Source organism: Bubalus kerabau, chromosome 5 (assembly GCF_029407905.1).
Source record: "Bubalus kerabau isolate K-KA32 ecotype Philippines breed swamp buffalo chromosome 5, PCC_UOA_SB_1v2, whole genome shotgun sequence".
NCBI lineage: Eukaryota > Metazoa > Chordata > Mammalia > Artiodactyla > Bovidae > Bubalus > Bubalus kerabau.
Window position 1 is genome coordinate 17,265,182 of NC_073628.1, and position 18,868 is coordinate 17,284,049.

Here is an 18,868-nt window from a genome sequence, read left to right on the forward strand (position 1 = left end):
CCAAAGAATTGATGATTTCAAACTGTGGTGTTGGAGAAGACTCTTGAGAGTCCCTTGGACTGCAAGGAGATCCAACCAGTCCATCCTGAAGGAGATCAGTTCTGCATTTTCATTGGAAGGACTGATGCTAAAGCTGAAACTCCAATACTTTGGCCACCTGATTCTAAGAAGTGACTCATTGGAAAAGACCCTGATGCTTGGAAAGATTGAAGGCAGGAAGAGAAGGGGAACAACAGAAGATGAGATGGTTGGATGGCATCACTGACTCGATGGACATGAGTTTGAGCAGGCTCCGGGAGTTGGTGATGGACAGGGAAGCCTGGTATGCTACAGTCCGTGGGGTCGCCAAGAGTCGGACTCGACTAAGCAACTGAACTGAACGAACTGTAGGGACTTCGCTGGCAATCCAGTGGTTAAGGCTTTGCCTTCTGTTGCAGAGTCGTCCAGTGCATGTGGTGTGGGTTCAGTCACTGTTCAGGGAGTTAATATCCCGCATGCCTCAAGGCCAAAAAGCCAAAACAGGCAAGGGAAACAATATTGTAACAAATTCAATGACTGTACTTTTTCTCTAATTCTCCATTTGTTCTAGAGAACACAGGTTAGTCAAATTAAGCTTCCTTGGTTTTTGTAGGGTGACGTTAGCGTAATTCTCTTCCTCCGATAATACAGATGTAGATCAGTAGGAAACGTACACTTTGCCCAAATCTTAAACTATCCAGCTTCCTTCCCTACATAAAATTGCCTGATATTAATATTGTAAATTTCACATAAAGTAGCACAATGTTCCCACAAAAAACTTGAAAATTATTATTTTTTTTTACTATGATTGCCCCAATATTTACATACTTGCATTTCACCCTATGGCAATATCCCCTCTCTGCCTCAACTTCTCCATTTGGATGTTCCTATAACAATGCAGGAGACCTGGGTTTGATCCCTGGGTCGGGAAGATCCCCTGGAGAAGGAAATGGCAACTCACTCCAGTATTCATGCCTGGAAAATCCCATGGACCAAAGAGCCTGGTGGGCTACAGTCCATGGGGTTACAAAGAGTCGGACACGACTGACTGACTTCATGCTTCATACATGACAAGTTCATCAGAGTTTGGTTCCTGAATGTCTTACTGTGGTCGCACAAGAACCTGTTTGATTGGTAGAATTAAACCAGATGCGTGATCTGTGGTTGGAGAGAACAAGGGACCCGGGAGCCCTGCGTCGTTTGTTTCCTTGCTTTGATGGTGTCATCTCAGCCTCCCAGGAGATCTGAGGTCCTACCAGCCACTGTCCTGACACTGGAGCTCAATCCAGAAACAGCTCAGCAGAGCTAATTTATTTCCTAATGCTACAGCACTGTTAATTTATAAATTACACTGGTAATTCGAGCTATTATTAATTTCAGATGGTGTAGGGCAAGCCTAATTAAAATATGACACCAATTGCCACACATATGTACCAAGGACCACCATTTAAAATTAATGGGAATATTAAGTGTGACACGAGTGTCCGCGATGCTCTGCACAGTAATTACAGCATCTAGCGGGGAAGATCTGACACATGTAGGCTCACGGTGGGTGCAAGTAAACAACCACAACGTAAAAGGAAGCGCGAGCTCTTCATTCAGGCCTCTTCTCCTCATTTCCTCCACCCTTCATCAGTTCAAGGTTAGTGCTTTTCTCCCCTAAAGATGCTTAGGGAGCAGTGACAGACAATTAAGGCCACTGTGCTTACTGGTGGGGACCATGAGTCTCTATGGGCTAATGTTGACTGTCATCTCAGACTCTGGACTTTGGGGCCCTGCCTGCGACATTCAGCGTGTTCTTGGTTCTTCCCGTTAATTTATTAACACTGGCTTGCCTGCTGTGATAGATGCTGTCCGCAAGAAGTACAGGCAGGGGAGCTCCTGTACGTGTATGCCGCAGGTTTCGTAGGGCAGAAAGACACCTGGGGGATGCTCAAGTTGGACTAGGTCTGGATGATGACAGACTTATCAAGACCCAGGAGTGCCGGCCCCTCTGGGCAGGCAGTGGTCCTTCTGTGTACGAGAGCTGTTTTCTTCTATGTCATTGTCATCACTCCTGCTATTAACCGTTATAAAAATGGTGATCTTAGCAACGTCACAGAACAAATACAAGCATTGTTTACATGTTATTGTTGTGCAGGCGCCCAGTCGTGTCCGACTCTTTGCGACCCCATGAACTGCAGCACGCCAGGCCTCCCTGTCCATCACCAGCTCCCAGAGTTTGCCCAAGTTCATGTCCATTGCATCGGTGATGCCGTCCAGCCATCTCATCCTCTGATGCCCTCTTCTCCTTATTTACATACCACGCACATAATTCTTTGTATGACATCAGTTTCTTTTTATTGTCATATTTATTTTCTGCATCACAGATACAGGCAGCATTATGGAGAGGTTTTATGCCCTGGGGGAAGGACTGTGCCTCTTCCCTCCCCGCTCAGAATGGAATCCCCACACTGCATTAACATAGCCCTGATCCTCTGAGTCTGGACCTCCAGGAAAATCATAGGATAACTGTATAGTGCTTTCAAAGTGGGTTTCAAAGTGCTTTCATGTAATCAGCTTATCATTTGTTCCTCCAGACATCCCGGTGTGCTCTGTGATGACCTAGAGGGGTCATCCTAGGTCATCCCCCATCCCTAAAGGGGTGGGATGGGGGTGCCTATCTCAGACCCAGAGCCTGACTGCTTGGTGAGATTCGGGGAGGGTGAACATTGACATTATTCATCACTTGCTGAGGACCGGCAATTCTCCAGACTCTGTGCTTGGTCCGGGTGGGAGCATTGTACCTGGTCCGCTGGGGAACCGAAGACAAGCTAGTGATGTAAGAGGCAGAAGGGAGGCAGGCAGGGGAGCTGGCGTCCATCCTGAGAATCTGAACTGAGAATAAGCGCAACTCTCTGCAGACGTAGCCGCTCCACACTTGGTTTGCTAAGTTTGTGCCTTCGGTGTTTTTCCTCCTATTTCCTCACCCCTTCTCCTGCAGCCGTGGGCTTTGTGAGTGAAGACGAATACCTGGAAATCCAGGGCATCACCCGGGAGCAGTCAGGGTACTACGAGTGCAGCGCCTCCAACGACGTGGCGGCCCCGGTGGTGCGGAGAGTCAAGGTCACCGTGAACTGTAAGTAGTCTCAGGCGCACCCACCCGGCACCTTCGGGAGGTGCTGCCCTCCTGGCCACAGAGAGAGCTGGACCACAGTGCCAGCCCTGACTCGGGGCGGGAAATGGGGCAGCCTCGCTGTCCATTTTCTGCTTTCAAGAGCAACAGTTCTAATCTCTTAAAGAAAATAAATGGGTGCTGAAAGTAATTTTATATCATCCAAAACTTGACTTAGAGTCCTAAAAGATCATTACATGGCATTCAATGCATAATTTATACAAGCTTGTCTTTGAATCCCAATTTTTACTCATAATGTCACCAAGCTTCTCATTCTCTGGACAGTCATCTCCTTAATAGGGAGCAAAAATAAAAAGCACGTGTATGGAAGAAATATTATAATTTATGTTTATGGTATACTTATGTCATCTCATCCTCTTCTAGTTATGTATGTTGATTGACATGGTATATATTCACAATTGAACTATAAATAGATAAACATACACATATCCAATATGAGAGGGTATATCTCATACCTATGTTTTGCTAAGAGAGGTGCTGCTGCTGCTGCTAAGTCGCTTCAGTCGTGTCCGACTCTGTGCGACCCCAGAGACGGCAGCCCACCAGGCTCCCCCATCCCTGGGATTCTCCAGGCAAGAACACTGGAGTGGGTTGCCATGAACCCCAAAAGCTGGAGGCCACTTCTCTGGACTCCTCCTCTTCCTTCACCAACTCAATTCTCTCTGACATCGATGCTGCTCAATGTCCCGGCTCCCTCATGCACTCTCTCTAGGTTCCCCGTTAGGTACCCTGACTCAGGTCTCTAGGACATTCGGAAAGTTTTCCCAGCTGTGCTGATTTCAGATGTTCTCAGGACAGAATAGAACCCAAGAGTCAAACCAGCAGACAAGAAGAGTTTCTCCTTCCAAACTTGGGTGGGGTTGGACATAGAGGAAGAATACCTTGGTGTGATGTTTACTCCTTCTTTATTTTAATATGTTGATTTATGTCACAATTTGAGCCTAATTAACACAAAACACTTGAAGAATCAAGGAAACAGGTGAAGCAATCATGCCATTTTTGTACCCTACCACAATTTCTTTAAAGTGACATAATTTACAGTTAATAAAGATTGACCTAAACAGTAAGGAGATGTAAGAGAAGGGAAAAACTTACGTAGGGAAATAAGAGAAATCTATGGGTAAATCAGCACACGATGTTTATAGCCTGAGGTGGTCAGATGCGGGTCCAGGATTTGGCTTTGAGGTGCAAAAGCAAAGAGAAGAAACATCATTTGGTTTGAGGTTTATGTCCATAAGATAAAAGTGAATTTGTCGCTTGGGAGAAGCACTGCTTTTTTCTGGTGCTGAGACTTGAAAAATCATTTTACTTGAAGGTCTCTATAAATAGAGCACGACCAGCACCACTTGAAACGGCCATGCAATGGCTGGCGCTGGCTCTTCTCCATAATGCATTTCAGAGCAACTGCCGGCATGACAGGGGTGGTTTGGCAAAGACTTGGGATGAAAGCAGCCCGAGTACTTAAGTAAAGTTGTTCTGGCTGTGTTCATGGGTCCAGGGAAGAACACCTCCAAGAATGTCAGATCTGTATATCCCTCAGGCAATTCTCCATGACTATTATTTCTTGCAACTGAGTTTTCGATGGGAATTGAATAGTTCAAGCTTATATACTCTGGCAAAAACCTGGTGTGCAGAACATCTATAGGGCTAGATTAAAGGTGCTGTCAAGCCATGGGGCATGCGGTGGATGGAGTTGGCGATCTCCTGTGAAAGTGGAGAAGTGTAAACAAGAAATAGGCCCAGATCCTTGCTCATCCCGCTGGCGTCCAGAGGGGAGCGGAGGCAGTGCACTCGAGCCTTTCCCTAGTGATCTGGGATGGCTTCATTCTCCGGCAGTTTCATGGAGACCAGAGTTAGAGTGGGGCCTGGAAAACAAAGTGAGGAGGGGCATTTGAGATGCTGTCGAATGTCCTCTCTTTGTAGATCCTCCATACATTTCAGAAGCTAAGGGGACCGGCGTGCCTGTGGGACAGAAGGGGACCCTGCAGTGCGAAGCCTCCGCAGTTCCCTCGGCAGAATTCCAGTGGTACAAGGACGACAAAAGGTAAGACTCCCTTCCCCTCTCCCTCCCCCAAGAAGAAGGAAGCTCTTCCAGGTCCCTGGGTCCACACGGATGCAAATGGATTCCTGCAAAGTCCTCTCTTGAACTCCTCCTGCCTATGACGGAGAAACAGTACCCAGACCAGTCTCGTCTTGACGTGAATGAACTTCAGCTGTGTTTATAATGCTGCCATGCAGAACTATCACTCGCCAGTCAACGAGCCTAAGAAAAACTATTCTTTAGGAAAATGAACTGTCAAAGGAAAGACCACCAGGAGCCCTGGAAAGCCTGTGAATTTTTTATAGGCCTGGGAAATAAGTGTTCTGCCCGCAGCTATTTTTAACACATTCTCAGGCTTGCATTAAGGCGTCAGGAGTGCTCCCAGTGCTGAGTTATCTGTGGCCGAGGACTCCGGTTCCATTCCAGACGCGTTCAGTGGTGGTGCAGGGATGTGTCCGTGACCCGACTTGGCGCTCCTTTGTGCAGAGCTTGCACTCTCACGGCAGGAGAAAAGACAAGGGCCTCCCCGTCCCCTCCTATTGTTGCAGCTGCCATCCGGATGTTTGCCGTGATTCACTGAAGTTTGTCACTGCGAGGAGTTATCAAATGGCACGTTAGCACAGGGTTCAGCAGCTCCGAAAGCCAGGCAATTACTGCCATCAAAGAGCTATTTTAAGGTGGATGAACAGCAATTGATGGGCAAGAGCTTTCCACGGTCAGAACCCAACTTGGTGAAGATGGGAGGGGGCAATGCAGGGTCCTGAGGTGTATGTGGGTTACGGGAGGGGGAAGGAGTGATGAGCCTGAGAAGCTGAGGGAAAAAGCCACAAAAAGGGCAACTTTGGGAAGGAGAGAGGGTGAGCAACTCCAGGGCAAGACACAGATTGAGAGCGACCCAGGTGCTGCCCGCAGGACTCAACATCCCCAGTGGCTGGGGCTCTTTACTCAAGAGGCCAGTGTTCAAGGCAGCCCTAGGTACAGTAGCCAAGACGTGGAAGCCACCTAAGTGCCCACTGACAGATGAATGGATAAAGAAGATGTGGTACATATATACAATGGAATATTAGCCAGCCATAAAACAGCATGAAATAATGCCATTTACAGCAACTTGGATGGACCTGGAGGTTATCATAGTGAGTGAAATGAAACAAAAAGACAAATACCATATACTATCACTTATATATGGAATCTAAAATATGACAAATGAACTTATTTACAAGATAGAAACAAACTCACAGACATAGAAATCAAACGTGGTTATCACAGGGGGAAGGGAGGAAGAGACATAAATTAGGAGTTTGGGATTCACAGATACACACTGCTGTTGCTGCTGCTAAGTTGCTCAGTCATGTCCAACTCTTAGTGACCCCATGGACGGCAGCCCACCAGGCTCCCCCGTCCCTGGGATTCTCCAGGCAAGAACACTGGAGTGGGTTGCCATTTCCTTCTCCAATGCATGAAAGTGAAAAGTGAGAGTGAAGTCGCTCAGTCATGTCTGACTCTTAGCGACCCCATAGACTGCAGCCCACCAGGCTCCTCTGTCCATAGGATTCTCCAGGCAAGAGTACTGGAGTAGGGTGCCATTGCCTTCTCCGACACACTACTGTTAAATATCTATAAAAGAGATTCAACAAGGGAAGGACCTGCTGTATAATAGTACAGGGAACTATATTCAACATTTGGTAATTACCTATAAGAGGAGAGAATCTGCAAAAGAATATATATATATATATGTGTGTGTGTGTGTGTGTGTGTGTATGAATGTATAACTAACTCACTTTGCAGTACACTTGAAGTTAACATGACACTGTAAATCAGCTATACTTCAATAAAAAATAAAGTTAGGGCCTTCCCTGGTGGTCCAGTGGTTAGGACTCTGCTTCCACTGCAGGGCGTGCAGAGTTGACCCCTAGTCTGGGAATTAACATCCTGCATGCCACATGGGGCAGCCAAATTTTTTTTTTTTTTTTTTTTACTTTACAATATTGTATTGGTTTGGCCAGTCAGCACCAAGAACGCCTCTAGTCTCTAACTTTGTTTACAACCAAGTCACTTAGTCAGAAGTTCCACTGTGGCTCATTATAATCCTTCCAAGTGAGAAGCACTACTTTTTGTTCTTAAGCGCCAATTCTGGCAGCAACTTGGGTGCACTGTGTTCATCTAGCCCATTTTGTATATGTATGTACTGAGACAGAATGAGTAAAAGCAGACTCAGAAAGAGATTAGAAGAAATAACTGGCTTTTCCCCTTTTTCCCAAAAATTCATAATTAAACTGAAGGGAATGGTATTTTCCCAATAAATAAACATGGGTATCTTTCTTCAAAATCCTGCTTCCTTTCTCCATCCATTTTATCTTTTCTTTTATACTAAGAAGAAAACTGAGACGTGAAAGTCCAATATCAGAAAACATAGCAAAAAAACAGAAATCCGTTGAGCTCCAGGGTAAATTCCTGAACTTTCAATGGTTCAGATCTTCAAGGAAATTAATCAGCTACATCCTGTTTTTCTAATCCTTGATGGGATGAAAATGCAAGCAAAATGTGGAGGAAACAAAATCTTAAAAGACGTGGAGGAAAGATTAGCCCTTAGGCAGAAGTGGCCAATGGTGGGCATATGAAGGGCGAGCTCAGCTCTGCACAGCTGCTGTGTCACAGGGAGGGGGCTGCGGGCTTCACCCAGGATGAGAGAGCCCGACTGACAGCATCTCCATGGGCAGGGGGCTTTCAGAGCCCTGGGCTCAGGTGGCTCTGAGTCCTCTGTCTGAGCCCTTCTCGAGGCAGCTCCTTTTCTCTCCTTTAGTTGAGGCTCTGAGTCCTCTGTCTGAGCCCTTCTCGAGGCAGCTCCTTTTCTCTCCTTTAGTTGATTCTGCTCAGTTTTTCTATTTGTTCTTCATTTATTTACCCCCTACCCCTTGTTCTTCCATTGAATGGAGGTGTCTGTCCTCTGGACACCAGGCTCTTGAAGAGCATCTCTGCCTCTGAACTCTTGTCACTGCCTGTCCTTCCTGGACCACTGGCAGGTCACTCCTCCAGGGAGGTCTCCCAGAGAAGATGGCCCCCACTAGAGGGAAGGCCACCTCTGCTGCTGCCGCTGCTAAGTCACTTCAGTCATGTCCAACTCTGTACAAACCCATAGACAGCAGCCCACCAGGCTCCCTCATCCCTGGGATTCTCCAGGCAAGAACACTGGAGTGAGTTGCCATTTCCTTCTCCAATGCATGAAAGTGAAAAGTGAAAGTGAAGTCGCTGAGTCATTTCCGACTCTTATCGACCCCATGGACTGCAGCCTACCAGGCTCCTCTGTCCATGGGATTTTCCAGGCAAGAGTACTGGAGTGGGGTGGCAAGGCCACCTCTAACCTAACTGATATCCCTGGTGAGATGAGCGGATTTCTGAGACCAAAGTAAAGGAGTCCTTGTAATGGAGACAGGCGGTTTTCTCAGAATGTAGGGTAGACGTCTCTCTTGACTGTGTTCTAGTCACTCAGCGCCCGCCACCACGGGGCGAAAGTGGATCAAAGGGAGAGGAAAGGGAACCCTGTCCTTAATAAGGACCACTCATCTGTAGGGACTTGAATTCTTGAAAAGCATGAAGAAGCTGAAGCCTGGTAGTGATACTGAACTGGCCTCTGTACCCTGACACCAGATTGACTCTGTCTCAGAGATAGAGTTTTGGGTAAAGAAGAAGAGAATAGCTTTATTGCTTTGCCAGGAAAAGGGGGTCACAGTGGGTTCATGCCCTCAAAACTTTGTGTCCCAACCTGGAGGGGATAATGGGGAGTTTTATAGTAATGGTTCAGAGAGGAGGATGGGATCAGCTAGTGGACATTCTTCTGATTGGCTGATGGTGAGATAATCAGGGATCAGCATCATTAACATTTTGTACTTGTGGGCAGTTTGTAGTTAACTTTTCCCACCTGGTGGTAGTTTCAACATCTGCTAAACAACTCAAAGATATGTGTATGCCTTAAAGGGGAGAGGAGGGCATGGCAACCCACTCCAGTATTCTTGCCTGGAGAATCCCATGGCCAGAGGAGCCTGGCGGGCTACAGTTCACAGGGTCACAGAGTTGGACACAACTGAAGCAACTTGGCATGCACACATCCCTTAACAGCCTCCCCAGTGGCCTTGAAGGGGAAACAAGACCCTGTCCCAAGGCTGTCCCATTGCTTCTTGGCTGCTTCTCCCCGTCTGGCATGCTGTCCCTTCCCTAATTAGCAAGTGTTTGAACCTGCCCTTTGCAACTCAGGGAAGGTCTAGGAGGCTGAATGAAACCTATTTCCTACAAACTAGAAAACTGAGGATACAGAAAGGCTTTGTGCACCAGAGCTCCACAGGGTCCTGCTCAGTTTCAGCACACCTGTCTCAGCATAGCTGTCTCAGTTTCAGACACCTCCATTCTGCCATTGCATGGAGGCATCTATCCTCTGTGGCATGTGGAACTATGTGACCACACGGAGCGTCAACCCAGAAGCTGCAAAATGCTGCCGAATACCACTGCCCGCCCTGCTCTGCTTTTAGCTAAAGACATTTCAGAGCTGTCAGCAAAGCCTGCTTTCTGGGCAAGTGTCTCTCCCCACTGCAGAGCGGAAATCTAATTCACAGCTTGGTCCCGATGTGACGACTTCCTCCCCAGCCCAGGGCTGGCTTCAGAATGGCAAAAGGGATCAATAAGCTTGAGGAACTCAGAGAAGCCTCTGGCAGGTGGGCTGCAGAGCCTCCTATGGACAGCATCCCCTGCAGGACAGCAACAGAACAAGCTGGAGATAGAACGGTGGCTTCTGGCTGCACAGCCAGACACCTCATTCCTTTCGGACTGTGCTCCCATTATAACAAAGTACGTGGACCCGGGCTGGTTCGCTGTCCCGCATGTGGGAGAGATAAAAGCCCCCAGATGAACATCTACAGGATGGAAAGCAACACAGTTACCACAGTCCCACTCTGACTTCCCTGGAGACAGATGCTGGGTTGGGACAGAGGCCCGAATCCTGGTATTCTCATCACAGCGGTCACAAGTCTTGGCGACAGAGAGAACCGTCCATTCATCCTGCAGAGAAGACACCTTCAGAGAATGATACAGCAGCTGATGTCGCTGCCAAAACTGTCCTGTGGCCCAGGGACAGGAAGGAGTTTGCAATGTCTCACTCCATGGAAATATATTATTTTGAATAACATTTTATGGTTTACAAAGCATTTTCTCATCATTGTCCTGCTGGGCTTTACTTTCTATTTCTGCCTGGAATATTGTCTTTCTCGGTTTGATGACTCCAGTACCAACCATTTGCCTCAATTTCTGCCCTGCGAACCCATTCCAACATGTGTCCACCTTGACATATTGTCCTGTCCACATGTCCTGCTCCAGCCAGGCCCTACACAGGCAGCTGAGCTTTTGGGATCACTCCCTGAGATCCTCCATTTAGAAGGATGGTTGTCCCCACTGGTGGTTATCTTTCCTGTAGCATAGACAGCTTCTAGGCAAGCAAGACAAATTATTTCAGGGAAACTAACAGTTTGGCTTAAAGCCTGTTCTCTGAAATAGGACATCCCAGCGGTTTTTACAAAGACGAGCACTGGTCTCATGATTTCCATGAAGACATGCAGGTTCAATAGGAATTGCTCCTGACAGCCTCCAAAGAAGGAGAAGGTGGCCCCACCCACCACCGAAGCAGTTTTTCTTTCCCCCTCTGTCTGCCCCGTAATAGCGTCTGCATTTGTAACAAGTGTGTCTGGCTGTCCTCCCCACCTCTCTCCCTGGCTTTTATCAGTGGCCCCCAGCCACTGGTCTGAGCCCTTAAGGCACGCTGGACTCCATGATGGGGTAAGACAGCCAGCGAAGTGGTCCTGGCCACCTGAGACCACATGCTCAGGCTTCTGTAATCCCTCCCAGGATGAGATGCTCAAATGCAATGGACACCCAGGCCCATCAGGGTCCCCTAGTGTGAAAACAGTCCCTGATTCTTTTATCCTGATCAGGGCCAAAGATAAATTACTATCTGCAGAATGTCTCAAGTTCTTAAGGGACAGTGTTACTACCAGGTGCATGAAAAACTTTGCTCTTTCAAACCTGTTGGGTTTTTCTCCTGTTTGAAAACTAGGTTCTTCATTTTCATGGTTGCAGTCATCATCATCTTCATCAATAACATCAATTATCCAGCACCTACTGCTCGGATCCTGTGGGGCTGAATGGCACACAGCTGGTGCATTGTATTTGTTGAAGGCACCTACCTTCAGAGAACTTCAATAACTGCATAGAGAGATGAAGATCTGCATTGTGCCAAACATGTCTCCAGGCACACACATAAAACAGAGAGATGTAATTATGTGCACCAAGGTGGCGAACTTGTTGTGTGGTTGAGTGGGAAAAAAAAAAAAAAAAATGGGATTATAGTGATGCCAGAAAGGGGGAAGAGGGAAGATCACTAATTCCAGAGTTTTTCTTCTTCCTCGTGAGGAAAAATACATATAACCATCCCCTTTGTCCTCTCTTTTCGGTCTGTCTCTTGTTTGTCTCAGGCTGGTTGAAGGAAAGAAGGGGGTCAAAGTGGAAAACAGACCTTTCCTCTCAAAACTCATCTTCTTCAACGTCTCTGAACACGACTATGGGAACTACACGTGTGTGGCCTCGAACAAGCTGGGTCACACCAATGCCAGCATCACACTGTTCGGTGAGACGGAGCCCCACTCTGGACCACAAGGAGCACGGTGGGGGGGGTGGGTGGGCAAGGAGGAGAGTCAGGAGTAGTTAGGTGAGGGTGGGCGAGAAGGACAGGGATGATGAGGGAGGGGGAGAGAAAGAAACAGCACACATGTGAAAGGAGACACCAGGTTTCATCCTGTGCTAGAGGTCCTGACACTGCAGGAAAGGGTTTGGGGGATACTGAAGTGATGTTGAACTTTCCCCCGCAGTATCTCCTTAACTGACTGTAGGGATTGCAATCGGATCTAGTCGTCAAGAACCCAGAGAGGAACATACACTATTTCCATACTTCTTCCCTGGATGAGTGTGAAATGTTACCATTTCTGAAACTTTTTCTAGTCCTCGGGATATAAGAGAAACTGCATTGTATTGATAAAAGTAGACTCCTGGTGGGCCTTGGGATCCTGAGTAATGTTAGCGTCAGAGGGAGAATTAACATAGCCAGTGGGTGTGTCCCTGGTTCTTCGTTTGTGTCCTAGGGTGTTGTCTGGCTGCATTAAGATATTATCTGTCCAACTGAGCCACCATCTCGACAGAAGTTGCATAATCATTCATGCATTAATTCATTCAGTCACTCTTTATTGAAGGACTAATCTGGGCAAGGCAAGTTGCGGTGCCTTTATTGCACACCCGGCAACTATAAGGGTGCCAGAAACAAGGGAAGGAGGCAAGTAAACAGACTTAGATCCCCAGGTCTCACGCTTCTTCGGGGAAAACAGTCACACAGACCTGAGCCTGGATGCCTGAGGGCCATCCTGCATCTCTGATGGGCTCCCTGCCCAGGAAGATGCAGACTGACCACACAGCCCATGGGGCTCATTTGTGGTTGCTTTGCGGGGGTGGGGGTGGTGGGGGGTGGGAGGCACATTCCTCCAGGCCTCAGCAAGTACCTTAGCTTGGAATCCTTCAAACTTGTTCCCCGGTCTCCCATGTTAACAAGCACTCTTGAGTGTCCTGGGGAGGGAAAGGTAAGGAAGCTAGCAGATCATTGGCAGGAGCCTAAACCCCTTTATTCTGAGAACTCCCAGATAATCCAAGAGCTCCATAAAGCACCCCTCACCCCCTGCCCACCCTGCCACATCTCCTCCATGGCACCACAGACCCCGATAAGATCGTCCAGACAGCCCACCTGTGCTCTTCCCCTGCTCCAAACAGATTTCCAAATTGCATTCCATCCCCCCTTTTACCCAGCACATAAAATAAAGCCCAGCTTTATCCTCCAGGGCTTGGAGGCGGCAGGCTGCCCTTGATCCCAGAACTGGCAGACCGGAATGGGCAGAGCTGTGATTAGACTGATTGATGTGTCTGACGCCTCCCACCCAGGGACAGTCATCAGGGCCGCTCACGTTTGTCAGCCTTTTAGCTTTTTGGCAGGTGTCTGTCTGCATGAACAGAAGGACCATGATTAGGAAGGGGCAGCCCCACCTCCCCTTGCCTCCCAGATCCAAGGCTGTCCCCACCCTCCACCCACAGCCTTCCTCTTCCCTGTAAACAGTCTCCCTCCTCCTTTGACCCCTTTGCTCCTCCTAATCAGATGCATGAAATGGTTTTGCAACTGACTTTATCACTGCTGTCTAATTCCCTGGCCTCGTCCCCTGAAGACATCTAAGATGAGAAGAGAGAGAAAAAGCAAACTTGAAGAGTGAAATACCGGCATTTGTGACAAGCAATGCAGTGAAGCATGCGCCATAAATCTGCTCCTTTCCACAGACCCGTGTTTGGCAATTAAGACCTCTGCCCGCATCCCCGGCAGCCTGTCAGCATCCCCTGCGCCCCGTGTGTCATGTGGGACGGCCCTACAGTTGCCAGCTTTCTGGAGTCCAGGGAACTCTCTAAAGACATGTCTGGAAAAGTCATAGTATGGATTCAAGTAGGTTTAGAAAGACTAGATCAAACAAAGGTGAATTGGGTCCGTGTGGGGATGTTCTCTAACACAGGAGGGCTCAGAGCCCTTGCATGCTAAATCTCTAAGAGGAAGAAACAGTTTGAAACATTTCCAGATTTAATCAAACAGCAACCAGGTTTTTAGCTTCATTTAAGAGAGCGTTTCTGAAAAGCCTGTCACAGCATCACCACCTGGGTGACACCTAGTTCCTTGAGGCTATGAAATCCCATTAACGTGCCACACCTACATTTCCACCCCCTAGGCTCACACTGCAGCTGGTCCACACAGCCCAGCCCCTAAACTCTTTATCAACGCCCACTATCAATAAGGCCTCTTGACAGATATAAATGTGTTAGCGAGTCTTCTATGCCCTTTCCTATGATCAGACCCATTAAGCCGACTTGGGCAGGTTAGGAAGCAGCCTTTGCTTTCTGTGAATACACAAACTTTGTGATGAAACTCCTTCTCCTGTAGCATCCGAGAGCCAGCTAAATTAGCATCATTTTGCCACCAACCTGCTCGGAAGCTGCACACATGACCTGATGTTGAAAAGTCAGGGACGCAGGTGCTGGTTAGACTCCTTCAGGGTCAATACCTTTGAGGGACTACAGTCAAATGGGGAAGGGGTGGTCCTTCCTAGCAGGAACCCTACCAGTAGGATTCTGAGAACCTCGTCCCTAAGGCTCCAGAGACGTCAGGGGATCAGGAGAATTCAGCCCTTGGGATCCTGAATCACAGAGATTCCTGGGGGACCTTGCTTCTGCTGTGGTGCTGGGAGGCCAGAAATCCCTAAACTTGGTCTCCCCAAGTGAACCAATGGAGCTGTGGATGAGACACAGATCTCATCTGGAAAGAGGCTTTGGTCCTCTGCTACCAAGTCAGCACCCCAGCTCAGCACACGCCCAGAGTCCATGCTCCTGCGGGGGCTGTGAATGCATGGCCAGCCCCTCGCCTTTCAACCTCGGTATCCCGTGTGCACGCACCCAGCCCTTCACCGTTCCTCATCTGCATCTTGCCCCACCACCTCTGGTTTTTGTGTGTTCCTTTATTTTTCCATCCCTCCAGAAATGTTTGTGAAAGCCGGTATACAAACTATATATGATGGATATATAGCTACTGTATATAATATGTGTGTTTGTTTTCATTTTTCTCTCCTGTGTGTCCCTCACCCGATATAGAGCTAAGTGAGCCTACAAGCTCATCTTTGTTGCAAGGTCAGTATCCCCCCTCCCCCTGCTTTATTGGTTCTCCCCTCCCCGCTTTCTCCCAGAGTCCCCTCCCCCTGCCCTGCTGTGTGTTCCCTGAGGCTCCTGTCTGTCCAGCAGCTAGTGGATGGTGGCAGGCACTAAGTGGGTTACTGGGAGCCGATGAAACTCCAAGGACCCCCTTACTCTCTGCTCACATTGCCCTCCTCCCCTGAAGGGCTGGAAGGGAGAAGAAAAGAAACAACCCTATCTTTTCAAAGCCTGGAGGTCTGCATGGAGACAAAGGGCTCAGAGAGCGAGGCTTGGGGCAATAGGCAGAGAAGTCCACCCACTGAGTGCTTCTCATAGGAGCCCCCAGTGACAGCATCCCCCCCCATCAGCCACAGAAGCAAACCTCCAGTGCAGGGACTTTCAGAGGGTCCCTAAGCTGCCACAGAGCATTCATGTGGAGCGTCTTCAGGGAGGAAGGTGGGCAGGTGCCCGTGCAAGGTCCTTGGAGTGGACGCCGCTGAGCTCCTATCCAGAGCGCGACATCCGGGGGTGCTGTGCACTTGGGCAGGTCAGGAAGTATCGTTCAGACTCAATTTCCTCTTCTGGGCCATAGAACTGACCCGCCTTACAATCTGAGAGTTGTTCTAGCCTTCACCTGAGAACACATAGTAAAAAGGCTTTGAAAACCACCAGCTGCGTCTTGAACCATTGGAGCCCAGTCTCTGGTTACAGGACCCTCCCATATCGCGATCCAGGGGTTCATGAACTCATTTCTCAAGCCCTCTCCCTAGCTTCTTTCCACCTCTTCCATGCCAACCCTCCCCACACTGTGATACCTGCATCTCTTGCCTCATTTTACTCAGCCCCTCAAATTTTTTCAAGGTCCCTAGCCTAGCTAAAGTGATTCATTTAGACCATGACGAAATGCTCAGAAGTGGGCCCAGGCTGAGTGGTGGTATGTGTGCCGCGAACTTTTCCTGCTGAGGACAGTGCCAACCCTCGGAGAGCCCCCCAGGAAAGTGGCTGTGACCACAGTGAAGAGAGGGTCTTTCCCCACTTCCTGCCATCCTTCTCATCCCACCTAGCACCCCCCTCATCCTGTTCATCCATTCACATCTGGCCATGCAAGCAATCTTCAGAGGATGGCATTAGACTTGGGGAGGGGGAGACGGAAGGAAATGAATTATAGGGGAAATTATTTGACAGAAGAGGAGAAAGCTTTTATGGTGAGAAGATTCAGGGATACAGTGTTCACCTTAGTGATATAGAGCGCCATGGTGATGAACCACAAACAGGAAAATGAAACAGAAATAGAAAGAAAGGGAAGTCAATGGAAGGCTCCAGGTTCAATTAGTGATTCAATGTATGCTTATTGAACCCCCGACCAAGGCATATGCACAAATCTCGAAGAATGTTGGAAAAGTAGCAAAGGACATAAATGGTGAAAGGCACGTGTGAGAGGCTGGAGGTAGGCAGAGGACAACTTGTGAGGGACTTTAAGTGACTTAGAGTGACTCAGCTCATTGTAATCATTGATATCTGTATTCTGAGCTGGAAAAGGAACTTTTGAAACAGGGATTGGTTGCTAAGGAATTAGAACTCCACTGAAAGTGCACCCCAGGGATGGAGGGAGCACATCCCACATCGAAGCCAACAGTAACAAAACTGACCAGAAGCAAACAAATCCCTGCCTGGTTCTGAGCAGGGGACTAGGAGCAGAGGCTCCACCTGCCGACTCGGAGCTGAGCATCCTCGCCGCGCTCTGTGCTCTGTGATCCGCTGTGAATGTGGGGCAGGGTCTCCATGCCAGCTCTCTTCTCTACATTGCTCCCACCCCATCACCATTCTCATTGGGTGCAGGGCAATGGGTCAAGGCCAGTGCTGTGGATGGTAGAATCCTGGAATATTTCAAGACTTGGATTAGTGTGGTCTTCAGTATAGCTGTTGGACTCCTGTACACTAAGGACTATATTAGAGAAAAAAGACCATGCTCTCGGGACATTTATCTTATGCATCCCTCTCTCTGTGTGTATGTGTGTGTTGCTTTTTCCTCCTCCATGGCTAGCCTACCCTAGAACAGAGAGCTACCTCGCTTCTCTGGAATACGCCCAGGTTATGCTCCCCTCATCTAGATGGATTTCCACCCATGAGGAACACTTAGCTTTAAGAGACATTCCAACCTATTTTGTTACTCAGTATCCGAATGGTCCAGAAGGATCCAGAAAAGAGAATTTCGTTCCTTCTCAGCATTGTGTGCCGCCCTGACGTGTTTCTCTGCTCCCCCTCTCGCACACACAATGGATGGCGTGTCCCCCCTTGTGTTAATATGTAGTGCTGCAGGACTCCTGCCAGGACATCTCCCATCATGTATCATCATCATCCATGCCAGGAGACCCACCACCATCCCTCATGCCCTCCCTCGTAAGCAAGTGTGCCGGGGACGCACTCAGCGGCTCGGTGGCTGTTCATTTCCCATCCCTGGTCCATTGTCTTTTATCTTCTGGGCTAGGAGTCAGATTCGATGGTATCAGTAGTCTGGGGAAGGTCGGCTGATTCATGCTGGCAAACCTCACAGTGACCATCAAATCATCTTAATAGAGAATAGGGGAGTAAGTCAACTCTGTGCATCAGAAGAAACAGTTGCAGTGGGAGAGAGGATCTGTTCTTCCCTGCTGAGGATGAGAGAGAGCTCATTAAATCCAGCCTCTCAGCAGTTAGCATTTCTATGGTACGTGTGTCTAAATACAGAAGGTGCCAAACTAAAATCCCCTCGCCCTATTTCTGGAATGTTTGTGTATCTTATGTATCCATTCTGGCATGAACCCAGCCCTCTTCTGCTCACTAGGACAGCAGCCCTGTGCTCACCTAGGAACTTGGATTCAGCTGGGTTTGGTGGCAGAGAGATCGTGTTATAGATTGACCATTGACTTCTCTGAGTCACCATTTTAATCTTTGATTACTGATCTGCCCACAGCCTTTTCCAGAGTGGCTTCTTGGGGGCAGCTAATGTCCAGTTGGATCAAGAGTTGTATCATGTCTCAGGTGCCTTTAAAGAGTAGACTGAGAGTTTGAATACATGGGGATGTACTCAGGTGTTTTTGGTCAAATGTTCTGGTTGAGTTTAGATGGAGTCATCTCTAGGTTATCTTTCCTTCTATATGCAAGGATCTTTGCACGGAGAATCCTATCACTTCGATGCAAAAGGCTTTAATGTCATTTTCTTTTTTTCAGCTTTATTTTCCCTTATTTCAGGTATAATGGATGAGTAAAATTATAAGATATTTAAAGTGTGCATATGGTGATTAGATATCTGTACACAGTGGAGGGCTTCCCGGGTGATGCTGGTGGTAAAGAACCCACCAGCCAATACAGGAGACACAAGAGATGCAGGTTCAATTCCTGGGTTGGGAAGATCCCCTGGAGAAGGAAATGGCACCCCACTCCAGTATTCTTGCCTGGGAAATCCCATGGACAGAGGAGCCTGGTGGGATACAGTCTATGGGGTCACAAAGAGTCGGACACAACTGAAGTGACTTAGCACGCACACATGCACATACTCTGTGGAAGGATTTCCCATCCTCTGTATCCAGGATGAACTCATGCAGAGGCCCCCCAGCTAACGAGGAAAGATGAGAGGTCAGCCTGCTTCTGGCCAGTCAGCAGGACAGGCTCTATGCATTGTCCTGAGAGCCTAACTGGTGAATGGAGGTCTTTCCTGGTCCAGCCAGCAGAGGGGAACTGATGCCCAGCATTTCCCCAGGCAGGTCCCAGCATCGGGGATGCAGATCTTGCTGTCTTAGATCACCCCAGAGAGAGGAAGCCCTCGGGCCCAGCTGGTTACAGTCTGACTCATCAAG

The 18,868-nt window shown here is 48.4% G+C and overlaps 1 protein-coding gene across 3 annotated transcripts in view; it reads left to right on the forward strand.

Annotated features, from left to right (window-relative positions):
- Positions 1-18,868, forward strand: part of NTM (neurotrimin) — a 411,266-nt gene that overhangs the window by 384,833 nt on the left and 7,565 nt on the right. For 2 of the 3 annotated variants that reach the window (XM_055581180.1, XM_055581181.1), the window contains exons 4-7: positions 3,002-3,136; positions 5,117-5,237; positions 11,747-11,898; positions 14,994-15,029. In XM_055581180.1, coding sequence (XP_055437155.1) covers positions 3,002-3,136; positions 5,117-5,237; positions 11,747-11,898; positions 14,994-15,029 — 444 coding nt within the window. The remainder of the gene's footprint in view (positions 1-3,001; positions 3,137-5,116; positions 5,238-11,746; positions 11,899-14,993; positions 15,030-18,868) is intronic. The other variant, XM_055581182.1, reaches the window with a different exon arrangement.